The following is a 22,118-nucleotide window of genomic DNA, read 5'->3' on the forward strand; positions in this document are numbered from 1 at the left end:
ACAGAACTGAGGAATTTTGCCAAGAACGACTCAGAACAAACCCGATCAAATGTATGCTATTTCTAACACAAACCTTTTTTTTGGCTGGAACTCCAGGGAAGTTGAAGCCTTGATAACTGTTCTGGTTTGATGCTCACCTAGATAAAACGGCTCCTTTATCTATCTAGCGCATGCTTATCTCACCCTTCCTCTGAGAGGCGTATATGTGCTGCTGGCCCTTTAATTGCCACAACCACCCAGTGAGTTAGGTGGGGAAAAGAGACCGCAATTAGCACAAGGTCACCCTGCAAGCTTCCCAGCAGATCTTATACCAACTCTACCAAATAGAGATTTCAGCTCATCCAAGAGGCAAACACTTAGAAACACTTGGCTCTCAACCTTCCTGGCAAACAGGAAGGTTGAGAGCCAAGGATACTCTTTGGCTGCTGCAAAGTACCTTAAATTAAGACAATGAAAAGCCTGCAAAGATCTGCTTTGGGTTTTCTTCTTCTTTTCTTAAAGCTTTTATTTCATAGGGCTTTTCTTGCTGTTCTGTTGATGGTTTTATTGCTGGGGCTCTTCCTAGCCCACAGTCTGTTTCCAGGATGCAATAAAACTTGGTAACATGCCAGGGGGTAGCAACCCCTGAACTTGAACCAAGGATTTTTGACTAGTTAAATTCTCAGACCAGCAGGGACCTAGGCTACATCATGCAATGCTTTGAAACTCTTCTTGAGCTGCACTCAGAAGCCAAGCTGAACCATGCCTTGTAAAACAAATTGGGGCTAATTTACCAGATGGAAGGAACAAACCCTCTACTGGTGCACAACCCATAATTTGTCTGCTTCCTGCCTCTTTCCTGCATACTAGCAGGCAGGACTACCTCCATGCACTGCCTCTGCAGCCACAAGGGATGGCTTTACTCACATATTTTGTTTGTGAATTTGTCACAACAAATCACAAGACAAACAGAGGGGGGGTTGGGGGGGAGGAACAGCTGGGTTTGCAAAAAGCAGCCTTTAAACTTGGGGCCCTAAGGCTGTTAAGAAATCGGAGCCTGGGATCCCAAATTGGTTTCAGATAACAATCCCAAGTCTGTTGGACCTTCATTCAGATATCACAATTAACTGGGGGTTGAGCAAGCCTTTTTTTGTTTGTTTATAAACCAAAGTTGCTCCTGACATCCGAACAAAGTCTTAATTTTAGAGGCAGACTGCTTTGCAGCCAGTGGGCATGTTACTGTTAACTACCCCCCCCCCCCCGCCCAGGATTAGAGAACTAGTATTGCACATCCTTGAGAACTGGTCCAACTACCAGAATACGGGGGAAAAACAAAAACACGTAACAGCGTCATCACTGACTTAATGTCGGATGAGACAGGAAAAGTAAGAGAATTGGCATTTTCACCAGCCGAGTATGGTGAAGTGTCTTAATATACACATCCATCTTGTTTGCTGCCCACCCACTTTTCCCCAGAGGTAAGTAAATCTCTCTCTCCTCTTCCTGCAAACAGATCAACGCTCAAGCCTTTTCCACCTCTTCAATCGAACAAACCATTTCAATCCTTATTAGGTAGGAAGCTACAACTCAACCACAAACAGTATGAAGGTAGGGGAATGACGTATTGACTCTCGTGAATCGTTTGTGTCAATAATATCTCACTGTAAAGTGCTGACTGGCGGCAGTTAATGAAAAAACAAAAACCAAGTAAGCACTTCAATGTTTCTGCCCCGACTGGCCATTTTAGGCAATTTTACATCACTACACAGTTGTTGTACAACTATACTGTGTCTATATTTCCGCCTCACTACTGGTGCTCTCGACATCATTACCCTTTTGCAAAGGTTGAAGGTATTATATAATCTCTTCAATTTAGGCTTATTTCTGTTTACAGGTACTGAGAGAAAAGAGGCTTTGAATGACCTTGGGGAGAATTCTACAAAAACAAATGGAAAGCGTCAGATACCTAGAGAATATAGATGGCCCCTGGGATGGACAGAAAGCTTTTGTAAAAGAAAACCCCACGGCAAATCACTCAGGCTAGCCTTAATCAGAACAACCGACTTCAAAGCAGTCATAGGAAAACTGCCATTGTTTTTTTTTTCAAATAACCTTTTAAAAACTGGAATTCTCTCTTCCCCAAGATGTACCATGTTTTTATGAGAGAGGATGGTATCAAAGGCATATCATAATATTCCGAAGGGGTTAAGCAGAAGCTTTCAGGCACATCTTATTTCACCCCAATATTAAATTGTTTCAAATCAAAGTAAAATCATTCAAAAATCTGTCTTGCAACACACCCAATGATTACACTTAGTTCAGCGAGATTTTCTTTTTATGAGTGTTTTAATACTGGACCTCCTTTCAAAATGGGCTGGCAGAAGGCAAAGTGAACAGATGCGCAGGTGGGAAGTTCTTGTATTCTTGGGGCAGCAGTGGCGTAGGAGGCTAAGAGCTCGTGTATCTAATCTGGAGGAACAGGGTTTGATTCCCAGCTCTGCCGCCTGAGCTGCGGCGGCTTATCTGGGGAATTCAGATTAGCCTGAGCACTCCCACATACGCCAGCTGGGTGACCTTGGGCTAGTCACAATTCTTTGGAGCTCTCTCAGCCCCACCTACCTCACAGGGTGTTTGTTGTGAGGGGGGAAGGGCAAGGAGATTGTAAGCCCCTTTGAGTCTCCTGCAGGAGAGAAAGGGGGGATATAAATCCAAACTCTTCTTCTTCTTGGCCAAAGTCTTCATTAACCACCACCGTTTTTACTTTATATTAAGCCACTTTGGAAAAACATATTTTAAGTTTTTTTGTAAAAGCTCTTAACACTTCACAAGTTAACAATATTAAATTTTGTTGGAATATTTGGCATCGCTTATGTAAGTAATTGCAGGAGCAAGACGGTTGCACCACTTGGTTACTGTATGCTAATGCAGGGCAGCTGGGCAGTTAATTGGTTGATTGAGGGTGACCTTCAATGCTGCATATTATGGTGTAGATTTCCATGCTCCTTACATCCGCTCCTCCCTTTTTAACTCTACCTTTTGCTCCTTGTCCTTATGCTGCATGATCGTAGGCTGTGCTGTGTTGCTGTATATTTTCCCTTATTTGCTTATTGTGTGAGTTTGTTTGCTTGCCAGTGCTTTTTAGCACATAAATATTTTGTCTTCCTCTTTTTGTAAATATATTTTTGTAGCCTGAAGTTTTATATTTAGAACTTCATTAAAACTCCCTTTTATATAACTCTGCTGGCATTTTTCTCGGCTAAGGAACTGGGAAATTTCAGTTCTATCAAATTTCAGTTCTGGACTTTACTATCTGGTCATTCAATAAATTTTGCCGTGACATTTTGACCACATCCTTCTGGAGGAAACTAAATTAGGAACTACTTTTCCTGATCATAAGGAACCACGTAATATATCCTTTGCCATTAGCAGCAAAATCACTTTGCTTGGAAAATGCTGCTTATATACACTGTTACCACTGTGGGCTGATACTTCAACAGGCAGCCTCCCTTTTCATTTTATGGCTCCTCTTTCAGTGACATTTTTTCAGGACAACTTAAAAGATCTTTTAAAATCCTGGGAAGCCAAGAGTATCCATGAAAACATTCCTTAAGTCTCAAATGCTCTCTCAGCCACCTACCTTATCAATGCTTTTGCAATTTCTCTACACACACAAAAGGGAGGGAGGGAGAAAAGAAAACCCAAATGTGTCTAGTGGACACTAACTGCAGAATGGATTTCGAACAACCAAAAACCCAAGGAAAACATCAGCCGCTAAACCTCCTGGTTTTAATCAAAGCCATTACTGACAACTGGTATGTCTGCCCAAAAAACCCATGGTGATATGTCAGCGGTGTAGAAACTCCTCAGGGATGGAGTGGGAGAAAAGGCAAAAAATATCACTGTTCAATTGCCGTGGCTGCCATTTGCTTTTATAGGGTGAGTTGCTTGATAGTTCCCTTATCAATGGAAGGAAGTGGCAGACTGATTAAAAAAAATAAGACCTCAATAACACTTCTTTAGATGCTCTTTTCTGTAAAAACGCTGGTGTAGATTATGTTCAATCTCTGACGGCTCATGGATTCTTCTGACATTTTAAGGCACATGGGATTGTCATATATGGAGAGCTCAGATGTCTAACTTCTATTATTGGGTTTTACATGCTAAAAGCAATCCAACATCTGCGCTCCACTTCAGGAGAAAAGCCTCAGGAACTACTTGTGATGAATGACTATGCTGAACACAAGATGAACATGCTTTACACGGAATCAGTCCATTGGTCCGGGTAAAATAAAATATCAGGGTCAGTTCTGTGCCCTCGGACAGGCAAGGGCTCTCTAGGGCAGGAGTCTGCAACCTGCAGCTCTCCAGATGTTCATGGACTACAAATCCCATCAGCCAATTGGCCATGCTGACAGGGGCTGATGGGAATTGTAGTCCATGAACATCGGGAGAACCACAGGTTGCAGACCCCTGCTCTAGGGACTCAGATCCCAGTCTCTCACATCAACCACCACCTAAACCTTTTAGCTGGAGATGCTGGTAGTAAATGTTAAGACCCTCTGGGTACAAAGCAGAGGCTCTACCATGGATTTCCCCTCCTTGATAAAGGTCCTATATTTTCATTCCCTTAGAACAGTATATGAACCAAGGGAAAGAGGCCACCATTCACTTCTACTATTAAAAAAGCAACACAATACCAAAGGGAAAAAAGGAACCTACAACTGAACAGGAAACTACCTTATAAAACCACTTCAGGGAGCCACCGATACTGAGGAAAATGAATCTTGTATATTCTGTATTTTAACAATCTGTGTACATAACTGGAGACAGATTAATTGCATATGTGAACAGAATAGTCTCCAAAACTCTCTTACTGATGACAATAGTACACACACACAAAAAAAACCTGTTATACCTTCAGAAGCTGACTAAATTTGTAAATCTAAGAGTTGGAAAACAATACTAGGTATAAACATAAGGAACTCATCACACTTTTTTCCTGATTTAACCAGAGAAAACACACTTGAGGGGAGAGGATTACACTGTATACTGACTGGGAAAATTCTAAATTAATTTCAAGTTATTCAACCACACATGGCATCTATCCTGCACTAGGCTCATTTGGGGTGAATAGATTTAATAGATTTTGCAGCAGCCTGACATGGCTGCTGCTCTTCACAAGGGCCTTCAAGATTAGTGCTGAGAGCACTCATCACTTGCTTGGAGGGGGCATCCCTTGAATCATCCTCCTCTGACAGGAAAACAACCCCGATAACAGCCCAGCTATGGAGCGCCACACAAGGAGTCTCTGGGTGTGTGGTGAGGTTTCGGAGCCATCACCACCCAAGTAGCTGAACAAACTGCTCCCTGAACTCGGGACCTTTGAAAGCGGCCTTTGAGAAATCACGAGGAGCTGACATTGGATGGGGAGGGGGAGAGACTCCAGGCCTGCACAAAAACCCCTCTATGTGCCCACGGCATTCCTTTGATTCTGCCCGATCCATCTCACAGCATCTCAGCCTACACACAGGTGTTATTTTGCAACTGATAAGGAAGATTTACAAGCCAGCGCAATGAGAAAAACGCATTAAGAAAATTAAGCCTCCTGTAAACCCAGTGTTCCTTCCCACAGTAGAGGCCGCAACTCTGTATGATTTACAGTTCTGGCTTCCCAGACCACTTTCACCTGGGAAAATAGCTAAATTCTGCCACATTACTGCACGCGGTGTTACTTATCAGTCCAATCGCTCCAAGTAAAGAGAAGCAGCCAAATCACCTGCCATCCGGAGGCATTCCTAGAACGGTGACTCATGCAGAAACATTGGGGGCGGGGGCTCCTCACGGGGGAAACTGTTTACTTTTTAGAGTACGAACTTTTCGAAATGCAAGAGTAGAAAGAGTCTCCAATTCTAACGTGCAGAAAAACTTGCTCCAGCTCTCAGAGAGCTTCTGGGTTTGGGCACCGTCAAGCCACGTGGTGTCCCGATGCCGGCGCATTCACTTGCCCAGTGCATTTGCCCCTTGTGCTGGCGCAGTGGGCACCCACGTTGCCATGCCCCTTGTACCACTTCCATGAGTCCTTTTGCCCCCACCCCAGATGGACTGCACTGCAAATGAACTAAAATAGGAAGTGTCCTGAAACTCAGAGCAAAAAACCGCATAGCAACTGATAATCATAGCCTAATATGAGTATCCTATTATGTTCCAACCCTGTTCCTTGCTGCTTGCATTCTACAACTTCGTTTATTATACAAAATTGATTTCACCATCATTTCTCTTCATGCTTCACACGGTGGTAGGTGGTTTGATTTTTTAAACCCCTAAGTGCCTTCGCTACTACAGTCAAAACGTTTCTCATTTTACAGAGACTTCCAAGGATATAAAAATTGATAGCTAAGAGGTTGCTATAGAAATGTTGCACCTTTCTGACTTTTCAGCTGCTCCTTCAGAACTACATGTGCTAATAAATGTCTGAACATACAGCACCCACTTAAAAGCGATCTGTCTTACATGTTATGTTTCAGCCTCTAAAAGCCTCAGAGAACGACCGCTATGTGTCATATCAAAAATTATAAAGAACAGCCAGTGAAATGTTTTTGGCAAAACAAAAGAAAAGAAATGGTCTTATTGTTTCAGGTATATCCTTGTATTTTGCAGCTATGCAATGTGCCATACAGGTGATAAATTTGAGAGATTAATTATATAGTAAGGTTTCCAGCACGTTGATTCCTTTTAAATGATTAACATGGAAGGACGTTCTGGTTACCTTCTCTATCTGTCACCCTTCTGGGGAGCTGGTCACCTACTGCATTCCATCTCTACGTTCTTGCCAGTCACTCTTCTAGTGACCAAGAAGAGATGTGTGACCTCAACTTCGAGCCCCTTGTTAAATAACTACTTCAGTGCTCAAATACAAATGGAAAAATCACATTACTTTTTATGATGCAATGAAAAGGCCAAAGAATTGAATAAGAATGCAATTTTATTGCAAAACCTCTCTTCAAAATTTCCTCTTTTTAAAAAAAATCATTTTCCCAATTAAGACTTCATATTGTTCTGTCCAAAGATGACTGAAATACACCGGGTGTGAGAACCAAGAGGATGGGTTTTAAATGTTCTTAACAATGGATGAATCATTCGAATTGTCCTACTCCAAATAAAAATTCATCAAAACTTGACCAAGTCCAAATGGATAAGAATTCCTTGTCCAGATCATAAAGTACTTTACTGGAAGCTGGCTACCCCTTGCAAGACAGAAAAACTCAACAATTTACTGAAGTTCAAAATGTGTATTTTTGCATATGAGTATGGTTTTGTACTCATGTTTTCCAATTTAAAAGAAGGGGAAGACAATCACTGTTTTGTGACATCAGGTTTACCCTTCTGTACTTGCATACAAATTGCAAGCTTGTAGCCTTACCTTTCATAAATATTGAATATTTAATATGTGGATTTGCATCTGAGACACTAAAACATTCTCTGTAATAACCAGAAACAGGCTTTTCTAGTCAACCTTGCAAATGAGTATGAAATTTACATAAGCTGTAGGCTTCTAACATGGTACTTGCTAAAACTCAGTGTCAAAGAATACCTGGTATACCCAGGTATTCTGAAGTTAAAAGATGGGGTTTAGAGATGGTTTGGTCCTCTTTCTCTATGTCCAGCCAGCTCTTGGGCCTTTATTAAGCATTAAAAATATAAACTCTAAACAGAGCGTATTTCAATAAATACTCTCACTGGCATAAAACTTGAAAAGCTGGGAACTAGAAGACCTCCTCTTTGGTACTAAACAGAATTCAATTTAGCACCTTGTACAAATACGTGAATTTTAGTCAACTTGCACTTTTAAGACATTTAAAGCATTTTAAAACATTCTGTATTTTTGCTTTACTTTGAAAGAGCCACAGAGCTAGGTACAGCAAAACAACAACAACATAAAACACAGCAAGAGACTTTATGTGCTATGAAGAGCTAACAGACTCTGCAGGAACGCTGTCCCAGATACTCTGGTCATGTGCCTTGGAGACTGTTGTGAGATGATTAAAACAGCGCTGTCTGAAACTGAATCTGTGAAAGAGGGAGGGGTCCTGTGGTTGGGGACGTCTAGGGCAAGGATTTCAGCTCCCAACTCTTGATGGGCGTTCCACTTACACAAGCTTTCTCTGGCTCATTCCGCACATGCAGAATAATGCACTTTCAAACTGCTTTCAGTGCTCTTTGAAGCTGTGTGGAATAGCAAAATCCACTTGCAAACAGTTGTGAAAGTCGTTTGAAAATGCATTATTTTGCGTGTGCGGAAGGGGCCTGAGTTCAGGTGTGGTTTTGGATGCCTCCTGTTCTTTGGAGGCCCAAGTCATAAATACAGCCAGGATGGTGTTTGTCCATCTCTGCCAAACCAGGCCGCTGCTACCTTACCTGTTCCCCCATGATTTAGCCACAGGGATCCATGCAACAGTTACCTCCAGATTAGATAACTGTAACCCACTGTACACAGGGCTACGCTTGAAACTGCTTCAGAAAGCTACAACTGGTCCAGAACACAGTGGGGCAGTTCCTTACAGGGGTCCCATGGGCAGCACCTATTCAATCAGTGCTCCACCAACTGCATTAGCAGTTGAATACCAGGTCAAGTTCAAGGCCTTGGTATTGACCTCTAAAATCCTAAACGGTCTGAGACCATCATAACATTGGGACCACCTATCCCAACACCTCCACCTCCCTCAAGAGTGCTGTGCTCAACTGAGTCCAGCTTACTGGTGGCTCCTGACCTAAGACATACCCTGCTGTCTTCAACCACAGCCAGGGCTTTTTCAGCTCTCATCCCAGCTGGGTGGAACTCTCCGTTGAAAGAGACCTGGGCCCTTTGAAATTTGGCTCACTTCCGCAGGCCTGTAGGAGGGAGATGTTCCACCAGGCCTATATAGTTGAGGGCAGCAATGGTTTCACATCAATTGGCCTCCCCTGTTAACCCTCCTAGTGTTGTATCCGCTGTTGCTGCCGGCTGTATCCCATGTGGGTTTTCTGTTCATCCATATGAAGGTTATCATTCAATACAGTCTTTTAAGTAACTTTTAATTAATCTGAGTGTCAACTGTTGATGAATTGCGATATATTGCTTTTTAATGATTTATTACATGGCTATTAGCCGCCCTGATTCTGACCTTCGTTGGGGGAGGGCAGGATCGAAACTGAACAAAATAAAATAAAAGCGAGATGAAAATACCTTCAAAAGCACATCGAAGGATTTCTTGCAAACTCTGTAGAAGGAGCCACCACACAAGATCAGACAGCAAATTAAGAATGCCCACGTTAGCTTCAACAGGAAGATGGTTAAGGACAGTTCCAACTAATTTAGGAAGTCAGACGTAGATGCACTCCTTTTGGCTGGAGATCCATTATGCCCCCGTTCATAAGATCAGTGACTACTGGAATTACTAGACAGCATGCAATTCAATGTTTGTGCTCTGAATTCAAGACAAAGAAGAATCTGAAGAATCTCCATCTGTCCAAATGTTGCACATCCCGAGTCTACTTCTAGCAAACCTCAGGAGACCACATCCTTTTGGGGATAGGATATCCAAAGCAAAGAAAGCACTGATGCATTCAACATGCTTTCCTCTAGAATATGAATAAAGAAAAGGCAAAGTCATCAAATTTTCAAGACTGTAAAATCATGGAAAATGTTTTCCTTGAGCTTGCTTGGAAGTTCTAGCAGGGGAGCACAGCTATCGTATACCCCTGACCGAAGAGCAATGCCCTCCTCCTATCTGGAGTGGTCATCCTCTTGTAACCACTTCCAAAAGCTACCTGCCGCCAATAGCTCTCAGTAGCACAAACAGAACTACAGCAAAAATGGGTCCACTTTTTCTTTTAGGGGTCTGGGACTTGAAACAGAAGGAACCATTTACTTTTAGACAACAAACATGACTAAGTGGGCACACAGCAGAGGTTTATAAAATCATGCATGGGGTGGAAAGAGATATTTTTTCTCCCTCACCCACAATACCAGAACACTGGGTTGCCCAGTGAAGTCAACAGGCAATAGATTCAAGACAGACATCAAGAAACACATCTTTACTAAACAAGTGGTTAAACTGTGGAACTTACTGCCACTGGATATAAAGATGGCTACCCACACAGATGGCTTCTAAAGGACTTGTGGAGGACAGATCCATCAGTGAGTCCTCAGAAAAGAACGGAAACCTCCACATTCAGAGGCGGCAGCGAACTGAACACCAGCACTAAGAGGCAACCTCATGGGGATGATGTTGATATTTATACCCTGTCTGTTGACCTCTGAGTGAAACAGGATACCAGGCTACATGGAGCCGGAGTCTGATTCAGCAGGAATCTCCTTAGGTATCTATGGTAGCAGTCTCATGGGTACTGTATACCACAGAGCTCATATCAAGTAATGCACACATGCCGCACCACATCTAGACATGTTTTGGAGCATTTTTTAGAATTGTCATGCAAAAATAGGAATACCTGCTCATAATCATCATCTTTAAAAATAAGAGAAGGGCAAACCTGATTTGCTGGGAGTCAAGTGTAGACAACTGGGGCAGGCAGAGGCAAACCACATTGTAAATATAGCCTGCCTTGTAAACATTGTGTTGTGACATCACCTCACGGGTCAATACTGACCTGGTGCTTATGCAGGGAACTACCTTTACGTAATAGACTCACAGTCCTCTCATTTAATCAGTTTCCTTTTTTGGTGTATTTTTGTTTTCAGCTTTTCTTTTGAGTGAAATCTGATTAGATCAAATTTGCATGTGATACAATCAAGGAAATCCAACCACTTCACAAAAGCAAAGCAGAAAGGGCTATCATTAGGGAGATTAACACAGGAATGAAAAGACTTTCCTTTCAGTTATAATGAAAGATCACAGCTTCTATGATTAGGGAAAAAATGCAGCTCACATCAGCTATATTAGCATTAGTCCTGGTTTCTTAAGTCCCTAAAGATGCTATAGCAGGGGTAGGGAACCTGCGGCTCAAGAGCCGCATGCGGCTCTTCTGCCCTTGCACTGCAGCTCCACGAGCCGAGCCGCCGGCCCCATCCTTGCCTGCCCTGCAAGCAGCAGGGCAGGCGCACCAACTGCCCACAGGCAGCTGGGCTGCGCCACAGGCTTCCCCTCTTGCCTGCCCCGTTGAAGCGGGGCGGGCGCTTTCCCGGCGGCCGGCGAGGCCAAGCCACCAGCTTCATCCTTGCCGGCCCCATCCTTGCCTGCCCTGCAAGCAGCAGGGCAGGCGCACCAATTGCCCACAGCCAGCTGGGCCGCGCCGCGCCGCAGCCTTCCCCTCTCGCTCGCCCCGTTTGAGCGGGGCAGGCGCTTTCCCGGCGGCCGGCAAGACCGAGCTGCTGGCCCCATCCTTGCCCGCCCTGCAGGCAGCAGGCCGGACACATCCATGCACTTCTCAGAATGAGCGGAGTAAAAGGTAAAAAAACCCCAATATATACAGTGTTATCTTTATTTTAAATGTCAAAAATTATTTGCGGTTCCAAGTGTTTCTTTTCCCGTGGAAAACAGGTCCAAATGGCTCTTTGAGTGTTAAGGGTTCCCTACCCCTGTGCTATAGCAACTTTTTGCTATTATAAGCTAACTTACCTACCTTCCCTTTTACAAATAGAATCTTTTAAATAAGATGTTGATTTGCATAGGTACACAGGGAGTACTAGTTCCCCAGAGGCTCTGATTTTCCTATAAGGAATGAAAACAAAAAGAGACATCGTGTCTCTAGCAAGAGATTCCACGCTGTGTCTGAATAGCTACAGGCACTTCTGAGAACCCACAAAAGCTATAACAGTAGAACCAAAAGGTATAAACCTCCCCAAGACATTTCAGATTCATTTCTTGTTTATTGCTACAATACCAATTGAAGGACTGGGAGTAAAAAATCATAGATAAGTTCTGCTTCCCAGTGAACTCCCACTCTGCAACCACAAATGGGACAGTATGTGAGAAGGGAAATAACTTTCCTATAACAAAAGTTGGCAGCCCTATTAAACTGTCCGAGTCCACCAGCACATTTCAGGTGTATAGAGACAAGTTAAATCTATCCACTGAAAATCACAACACGTGCTTTGAACAAAAGAGTGTTGCAGTTTTTAAGGTACCATGAGGTCCCCCCTGCAAAAGACAGTCTAACTCCTTTAAATTTGTTGCTGTTTTCATAGTATATTTGTCAACAATTCAACTATGTTTACAACAGACAAAATACATGATGTTGAGTGTGTTCCTACCTTGCCTAGATCCACGTTACTTAACGGGTCACACAAGGGGGGAAAAAGGCTTAAAACGGCTACAAGGCCCCATATTTGTTATCAAGGCTCAGCCTTTTAAGCCTAGTTCTATTCCAACTATTGGTGATATCCTCATTGGCGATTAATCCTGGGATAGTCACCCAAAATATCCAGATTCCCTCGAAATCTCCTCACAGCCGAACCGCAGATCAGCCTGCCACCCCCTTTTCACAGGATTTTCCTGGACTTGCTTGTATATGCATCTTTTTGGGGGAAAAAACACTCCAAATGGGAGCTAATAGATGGGGGCTACACATTTGAGGGTCAATATCTTTGGCCCCCATGAACCAAACTTCACCAAACCTCGGTGGTATCATCAGGAGAGTCTCCTATTGATACCACCCAAGTTTTGTGAAGTTTGGTCCAGGGGCTCCAAAGCTATGGACTCCCAAAGGGGATGCCCCGTCTCCCATTGTTTCCACTGCGAGCTAATAGGAGATGGGGGCTACATATTTGAGGGTCCATAACTTTGGCCCCCATGAACCAAACCTCGGTGGTATCATCAGGAGGGTCTCCTAAAAATACTCTGAAATTTTGGGGTTGCTAGCTTAACAACTGCACCCCTGACAGCAGGCACACACACACACCCCCGCCAAGTCTTCACTAGAAACATGCTGCAATGAGGATGTTGGAACCTGGATGAAAAGGTGCTGATTCTTTTGAAACTTGGTTGTATCTAGATTAAATTTTCAGTGGGAATTCGGCCTATTAAGTGCTGTGTCAGTTCCCAGAGCTCTTTAGCCAGACTGTGCATACAACATACACTGCATTTGGCAAACTATTCAGCACATCTAGATCCAACCCCACTCCCCCTGGAGGCACTCAAGTATGGCCTTGCAACACTGTGCAAAACAAGGCCATACACAGTCATTTGCAGATCTCAAAGCAAAACAAACAGGGAATGGCTACAGACTTTCCATCAACTCTGTAGGGGGAAAAATGCAATTCTGGATCTCCTGAAAACCACAGAACTTCAGTGGGATAAAGAATCCTCTCCCCTAGTATCAAAGTTATGGAAAACAAACAGGCCTAGTTCAAAGGTAGAGAATACCGTCGAACTAATACAACGAGAAAGAGAATTAACTGGTTTGTACCAGCTCTGCTATTACTCCCTCCTGATGAAAACTATTACGCAGTATGGACGAAATAACTCCATGCAAACTCCATTTGAACTCTGTTCAAATGTAACACCTGCACACACAATCACACATAGATGGAGGCATGTGAACACAGTGTGGTTTCAGAATGCTGATCTGCCACAGGTAGATTCAGCTGCCCATCTTAACAAGTTCTGCTGCAACAGACCAACCCTCTGGAACATTCACTGCACAAGTCTTGATGAGTGCTTAATCTAGTACTAAGTGATATTCCCTCCTCAGAGAACATTAGCATTAAAATCATACCACATTAATGATCCTCTCTAAAGAAAAGCACAAAGTACACTACAAGGATCCAGCCAACCGATGTCAGTTGCTGCTAGGAGGGAAAGGCAGGCCTTGGGCTCACATCCATGCAGATTTTATTTCACTATACAGACTTAACCTTAAACCATTTGTGTATGCGAGGAAAGAAAAGGGGAATACTCAGTGACTCCTCTAGGTTGTAAGTTGAAACATCTTTATCACTCTTGGCTTGGTGACCCAAAGTAGCTATAAAACAAGCAAATCCTACCTGCACAAACCTGTCCCCAGAGAGCTCATGTCAGCAACTGGCTTGTCTGTTTTCAAAGTGTTGGCACGTATAAGAAAACACAGAAACACCACCCGCTCTCCTTCAACCATATGCAAAAATTTCCTTTGGAGAACATTTCACTCTTCCCATACACTCTGATTCCAACACCAAAATCGCAACTGCTTAAGAAAACTTCAGAAGGAGACTCCATTGTGAAACTACTGAATTGGGTAGAACTATTTGAGAGGTTTCAAACTACTTCCTCCACCTTGAACTAAGGCCCTTTCCGCACGGGGCCAAAAACAGCGGCCCAGGGATGGAAAAACACTGGTCCCTGGGGTGCTGTTTGCACAGGCGAGGGAGGTTTTTGGAAAGCGCTGCCATCGGGTTCGCACCACGCCGAAGACGCCGCTTTTCTGTCCCCCACTCACCTTGACCTCCAGCGTCAGTCTGGGGGGCTGCTGAGACCCGCCCACGCTACCCTCCAACCCCTGGAGCCCTCTAGACTGATGCTGGAGGACGAGGTGAGGGGGGGGGGGGACGGACGCAGAAAGGGCCAAAGATTTGTGATTTGTTCACGTGTACAACTCTCTCAGAAAAACCTAGGACTCCCCACACAATACTGTTGGAAGAGTTTAGCATAGTCAGTGGACAGTCTTTGTATTTTTACTGAGATGTGAACAGCAGAATGCCCCCAGCATTTCTCCCTGCGTTTCACAGGGCCTAGACTGCTAGGCCTTATCAGCTCCTACATAAAACGACTGAGCTGGCGTGTTTGCAGAAAACTGGGCTGAAGACCACCCAAAGCTAAAACTGATATAAGACCACGCTAGCCTTTAGGGAGTCACAAGACTCTTAGACATTTTCACTTAGGGTTACCAGCCTCTAGCTTTCCTGGAGGAGTTACAGCTGATCTCCAGAATACACAGATCCTTTTGAAACTAACCAGTTAGGAAGGCAGGGTAATTTACCGTCATTGAACTTTTTGCAATATTTGACACGGGAATAGCTGGATTCTGGGACTGGCTAATTATTTCCACTTTGTGGTTGAATGTATATGAGCATTTCCAGATAGCCATGCTGCATGCGTTATATGCAATGACCTGTAGTTTTTACACTGATTTGCACTAAATCGCTTGCATAAGATTTTGCACGTGTTTGCATTAAGCAGCCAGTGGCCTTTCTAGTTTCCAACGGATAGTTTTGCACGGCACCCACCTGTTCTAGTATTTATTTTACAGGAACCCGTTTGCTTGGAAGAATCCACCAGTTCAGAAGCCAACCCTTTCTCTCCAAGAGCCCCCCCCCCAATTTCCAGGAATCTCCCAGGCCAGAGTTGGCACCCCATTCTTACTCCCCATGAGCAAGGCCGAGAGTGGGGAGGCGTGAGAAACAGACAAACAGTGCAATCCTAAAGAGAGTCACCCCAGTCTAAGCCGATTCGGATTTAAACTACAGTCGCTCAGCCTCGGATTGCACCGCATTGCAAGGAGGCCCCACTCTTCCCGGAAGCTGCAACCCGGCGCCCTCACGTCCATAGGGAGCTGCCCTCCGTTTGCACAAGCCAGAGCCTTTGCATTTAAAGGCGGCGCGGGCTAAGCCTCTTTGCAGCCCCGTCCCATTGCACCAGGCCAGGGCAACCGCCTGGTCCCCGGGTGCGGGCAGCCTGCCTTCCCCGCCCGGGCCCGACTCACGATGGTGACGCTGGCCTTGCGCAGGTCGCGGTTCTCCTCCTGCAGCGCCTTGCACTTGAGCTTGTAGGTCTCCAGCTCGATCTTGAGCACCTTGTTCTCCTGCTGCAGCGAGGCCAGCCGGTTGGTCAGCTCCTCCAGGCGGAACGGCGAGATCACGATGCCGCCCGCCTTGCCGCCCCCCGCCGCCGGCCCTGCCGCGCTCCCGGGCACCGCGCCCGGCCCCCCGCCGCCGCCGCCACCGCCTCCTCCGCCGCCGTCCGTGTCGCTCTCGCTGTCCGCCATCCCCGCGCGCACACGGGCCCGCCCTGCCTGCTACCCGCCCGCGCTTCCCGGGCGGCTGTGACGGTGGGGCGGAGGCGGCGCAGGCTCCGTCCGCGCGTCCCCGCCGCTCTCTCTCGACGCCAAGAAGGGCGCCGCCCGGTCCCTCGGCTGGCCCACAGCGACGCCAACAGGCGCCTACGGTACTGCAGCCGGCTGGAACGGAATGGGGCGACAAAGTTCCAGGCGCGCAACATTCCTTTCCATTCACTGTTTCCGATGTCTTTCCTTGGGCAGATATCTGACGGGTGGGGAAGCACACAGCGAAATAAGTCTCCCTCTTTAAAAAGACGCGGGGGTTCGTTTGGCTGAGGGGGTCATTAGACAGGTTGCCTTAACCAGATTTATTAAAACAATGAATGGATGCTCTGTCTAGCAAACCAAGCTCAGTAGACCAATCTGGCAAATGTGCCAAATTCTGTCCGGCAAACCAACAGGATGTCTTGCAGTCTGCTCACTGGCGGTAGAGTTCAGTGCAGAGTTACTCCAAAGTTACTCCAGTCTAAACCCCCGCTTGATGTCAGTGGGTTGAGTGGAGTAACTGCATAGGATTGCACCACCTGGATGCGTCTTCAGCCTGTATCCAAACTGTTCAAACCTTGGGGGAATTTGGTTCAGCTAAGCAAAATCCTGTTACCTTCTGCCTTGCAAAAGAAGACTTTTACTAATTAAATTTGATATCCCTTCCTTCCTTCCCCTTTTGGTCTTGGGGCAGTGTAAAGCCATTTTATTTATTTATTTGATTAATTTATTAATCCTGCCCCTCCCCCTTGTGGCAGTGTACAACCATCTTAAAACAATTTAAAACATTAACATTTCATCATAAATATTGTCGTACAAGAGGCAATATTTCTAAAACATCTCAATTTGAATTTGCATAACAAGGGCACTAGATAATATTCCAACCCTGGCAATTTAATACTCTGGGGTGATAGATGGGGTGGCTCCAAGATGTTGCCATAACTTCCTTCACCTGGTGGAACAACTCTGTCTTGAAGGCCATGCAGAATTGCATAAGATCCTGCAGGGCCTTGTACTGCTCAGAAGGAGTGTTCCACTCAGGGACATGGGATTCAGGGGTGGGATTCAAATAATTTAACAACTGGTTGTTTACAAGCACCATTTTAACAACCGGTTCTGCCAAAGTGGTGTGAACCTGCTGAATCCCACCACTGGACTTCCCGCCCAGGGGTCAAATGTCCAGTGGTGGGATTCAAATAGTTTAACAACCAGTTCTGGTAATGGGATTCAAATAATTTAACAACTGGTTGTTTACAAGCACCATTTGAACAACTGGTTGTGCCGAAGTGGTGCGAACCTGCTGAATCCCACCACTGCAAACATCCTGGGCTGCAGCCATTCAACCGCATTGGAGGGGAGGCGGAAAATCACCCCCATGCCCTTCCTTCCATCCAAGTCCACACACTGACCTCAAGACCTGGTGCAAAAAAAATTGTTGGTCGTGGTGGGGGAGGGCGGCCACCCATGGTGGGGTGGGGTGGGGGTGGGGGGCAGAAAACTCAGATTTTGCACCAGACTACATTTTCCCAGGTTGGTGCCAGGGCCGAAAAAGCCCTGGCTGAGGCCAGCTGGACTTCCTTTGTTTGGACCAACTACATAACCTTCCCAGTTCTCCAGGCTTAAGCTGGTGAAGTATTGTGGAGAACTCCAGAGCTCTTGGAGTTCATACACACAGGATTTTTGTATGAAGACTGTGCAGTCCTAAATATTAACACACTGAAGTGAATCCTACTGAGTTCAGTGGGATTTCATAGTATACGCACAGTAATGTAATCACACCATTTAAAAAATTTAAAATGGCAACCGTAGCAAGCAATTCAGATGCTGTTAACCAGAACCATGCTTTTCAGCACCTTCCAGATTGCATACCCTCTTGAGAACGTGATAAAATAGTTGTGCAAAGGTCATAGAGGCTATATTCCATGCTGAAAAACCAAACAACACCCGCCCCCCAGCAACAAATCACCTATTAGAGAAAAAACAGGACCATATAAATGGGACAACAGCAGACTGATGGTACTCTGTGGAACTCCCATTATAATTGTGTAGCAATTATTGTGCTACATGTCATTGTGTAAGAACCACCCACCCGCAGGTTTTATTATGGCATAAGCTTTTGTGGACTTGAGTCCACTTGGTTAGCTCTGACAAAAGAGGGCTGCTGACCATAAAGGTTGATGCTGGAATGAAATGTTAAGGTTATGGTGCCTGTTCAGCCAACTCCTGTTGAATGCGGTGTCTTTTGATCAGTCTTCATAAAAGATATTGCACCGCTTTTGTTCCTGAAGCATTTGCGGTTCTGTGGAAGTGGCTCGAACAAATATGCTTCACAGGTCTTTTCTGAATGCATCCATTAAGCGCATGTGGAATCTACTCCACTTCAACTCGTCTGTCACATTCATCCTTCAAACATCCCACTAAAATGTTTACAGCCCCTTCTGATCTGGCAGTGGTGTGCACCTGGGAAAAACAGAGAGGCCCCCACCAGGTTTCTGAATCAATTGATGGCTCTGCAAGGAATACTGTTTGACAAACATGCCTCAACCTTCCTGCACTTTACAATGTCCTTGGGGCTTCTGAAAACTTCACAGGACCGCCTGCTGAGTAAATATGCACGGAAAAACAACAAAGAGATTCAGTGACACTTTGAAAGTTAATGCTTTTATTTCAGCAAGAACTTTTCTAGGAACATCTTATATTGAAAAAGTTACACGTGTATGTAACCCATGCCATTTTAGTATTTTTGGTTTTGTTGGGCCCAGGAGATAAAAGCTCACTGAGCATGTGCAGTTGGTCAGCTTGCTTACTTATTACCAACTGCAAGAGCCCCACCCTCCTCAATTGATCTGGCCTGCAGTAGGAGAAGGAAGGCCTACAGCTTAATTGAGGGAATGACTTATTTTTTTACAGGCCCAAATTGAGGGAAGACCTGCAGCAGCTACATCAGATGCAGAAGGCCAGATGGGAGAAAGAAGCCCTGCTTGATTACTAGTTTGGACTTTATTGCTATCTGTCATTACTGGACACTGTTAGTGGTGGCAACTGTTCTGAGTGCTTTTTCTTAAAACAGCACTGAAGATTTTGTACAATTGAGTTGTGCTGTATATATATACTCACTATATGTTCACTATTATTTATCCTTAAATGATACAAAGTTGTGTTAAGATTAAAAGTTTGTTAATTTGTTCAAACAAGTTCATATTGGGTTGTTAAGCCACAGGGTGCTGTCATATATTATTTCCTAAGTCTCCAATGGAGATTGATGTGGCCAAGGATAAGTAGGTTACATGTACACATAGTTTCAATCATGAAAGATATTTTGGAACGTAAGACTTAAAAATGGGAGAACGTGTCTTTGACACATACTTTCAGCAGAAGTCCCCAATATGCACTGCTAAATTCAGTGTGATTTACTTCTGAAGAAACAGGATTGTGTTTTTTAGTTGTATGACTGCTCTGTTGGAATCAAGTTATAGCAAGGTTGCAGGCCTAAAGAAAAAAAATGCAGCACGGCACTTGAGATTGGTTAGAAGGACAAGAGTTTAGATTTATATCCCACCTTTCCAGTGGTGGGATCCAAACATTTTAGTAACAGGTTCCCATGGTGGCGGGATTCAAACTGTGGCGTAGTGCCAATGGGGCTGGGTGGGGCACGATGGGGGCGTGGCTGGTCATTCCAGGGGTGGGGCATTCCTGGGCGGGGCTTTGGCAAGGACGCAGCCACTGTGCCAGTCCTTGGGTGGGAAACGAATGCACGCAGGCGCAGGCTGCCACACACGCCGGTGCACCTCCCGCTAGACTGCTTCAAGTTCTGCGCGCTACTGCTGAGAGAAGGGGCGTAACTAAGGCAAAAATCACGTGGCAAAATCATCAATTAGTAACGCCCTCTCAGCACACACAAATAATTAGTAACCTACTCTCAAGAACCTGTGAGAACCTGCTGGATCCCACCTCTGCACCTTTCTCTCTGGCAAGGAAATTCAAGGCAGCTTACAAACTCTTTGCCCTTCCTCTCACCACAACAGACACCTTGTGAGGTAGGTGAGGCTGAGAGAGTTCTGAAGAACTGTGACTAGCCCAAGGTCACCCAGGAGAAGTGTAGGAGTGGGCAAACAAATCTTGTTCACCAGATAAGAGTTCATGTGGAGAAGTGGGGAATCAAACCTGGTTCTCCAGATTAAAGTCCACCTGCTGTTAACCATTACCTCAGCCAAATAGTGACTGGAGTAATCTAAGAACCCCAGTTTGCATTTTACTCTTGACCAATGCAGCTACTTGCACTCAAATCCCAATTTGGATCCCCATCTTTCTGTCTTTTTTAAAATCAATACCAGTAAGTTTATTTCAGCAGGTCTAGACACACACATGTACTTCACTTTGCACAGGATTTATCAGACCAGAAGAGCCTAAAAACTATTCACTGAACAAAAGTCTCCCCCCCCCCCCTCAATGCTAATTTCAACCTAAGGATGAAATACCCCTGCTCATGCGCAGACAGCCTAGCCATCTGATACCTGGATGAAACAACAAAGGAGGTTGGAAGAACCCCCTAGCATGAAAAAGAAATCACTCTTATTAACCACAAAATCCACAACATTACCAGTGAAATCAAACACATCAAAACTTGAGGATATTTGATTCAGGAATACATTATAAATCCTTGGTAAGATTAAACATAAGTGAGCAGTACTGTTCTCTAAAATGCATCATTATAATAGTAAACGGGTTATTTTTACAAATATCCTTGCATTCATTCTGAAGAGGTTTGACAATACTAAATGTTGTTCTAACATAGCAAAAACTTAGAAATGTTGTCCATTCAATTTCAGTGGGAAAGGTACATCCCTAATTCTTGCACTACAATAAAGATGTCTACACCACTCTATAATTAACATTTAGGGCATACTTCTATCAATATATGATTTTATTTTTTTTCCATTTGCTGTTTATCCTTTCTTTCTTGCACAGGGTAATCCAGATTTGTTATATATCAAGTAGCCTGATGTAAAGGGGCCCCTGAGTTTATTCCAGAATATAAAACCTTTTCATGACTTTCAAACCATACAGACAATCAGTGTTGGGCTTTATAGAATTATAGAGTTGGAAAAGACTGCAAGGGCCATCGCTCCCAACAGATGGCCATCCAGCCTCTGTTTAAAAACCTCCAAAGAAGGTGACTCCACCATTCTCCGAGGCAGCATATTCCACCATCAAACAGCCCTTACCGTCAGGAAGTTCTTCCTAATGTTTAGACGTAATCTCTTTTTTTGTACCCTGAATCCATTACCCCATGTCCTAGTCTCTGGAGCAGCAGAAAACAAGCTTGCTCCATCTTCAACATGACATCCTTTCAAATATGTAAACATGGCTATCATAGAATAGAATCATACCTTCGCGACTGTCTCACCCCATATGTCCTGGGTAGGCCTCTGTGATCGGCCAACTTACTGATGGTCCCCAGCCCCTCCATGATTTGGCTGGCCTCTACCCGGGCCAGGGCTTTTACGGCCCTGGCCCCTGCCTGGTGGAACACCCTTCCATCAGATGTGTGGGCCCTGCAGGAGCTTGGTGAATTCCACAGGGCCTGTAAAACTGTTTTGTTCCACCGGGCCTTTGGTGAGGCCAGCCGCGGATTTCGCCTCCCGGATGCCCCTGCGTTGTGTGCTATATCATCTTCAGCACGCCTGATATAACATCTATTTAGCACTGCCTGTCCCTCCCAGCCTTGGGACCGGGCGCCACCATTATTGCACTATTGTTGCATTGTATGTGTAATGCTGCTATGTTTTTATGCTTTTATAGAGTCTTTAGTATATTTTAAATTATTTATTGTGTATCGCTGTTGATTTATGGGTTGCTGTACACCGCCCAGAGCCCTTCGGGGGTGGGCGGTTCATAAACAAACAAACAAAATCAAAGAGTTGGAAGTGACCATTCAAAAGAGATAAATGTAAGATAGTACAATTTCAACAAGCCTTGAATCTCTCTGTACATTAAATATATAACCAGCTTTCTCTGGGACACTACCAGTACAACCCTAAACTAAATTACACCCATGTAAACAAATTGGCACTTAAAAAAGGGTGTAATTTTGCATAGGATGGCACTACAAATCTGGCCCCCAT

At 44.7% G+C, this 22,118-nt stretch overlaps 1 protein-coding gene across 1 annotated transcript in view; it reads right to left on the reverse strand.

The window, feature by feature from the left end:
- Positions 1–16,023, reverse strand: part of CCDC6 (coiled-coil domain containing 6) — a 91,604-nt gene extending 75,581 nt beyond the window's left edge. The window contains exon 1 of the mRNA XM_048506868.1: positions 15,655–16,023. Within this exon, the coding sequence (XP_048362825.1) occupies positions 15,655–15,936 (282 nt within the window). The 5' untranslated portion in view covers positions 15,937–16,023. The remainder of the gene's footprint in view (positions 1–15,654) is intronic.
- Positions 16,024–22,118: the final 6,095 nt, after the last annotated feature.

The sequence above is a fragment of the Sphaerodactylus townsendi genome, linkage group LG08 (assembly GCF_021028975.2).
Source record: "Sphaerodactylus townsendi isolate TG3544 linkage group LG08, MPM_Stown_v2.3, whole genome shotgun sequence".
Taxonomy (NCBI): Eukaryota; Metazoa; Chordata; class Lepidosauria; order Squamata; family Sphaerodactylidae; genus Sphaerodactylus; species Sphaerodactylus townsendi.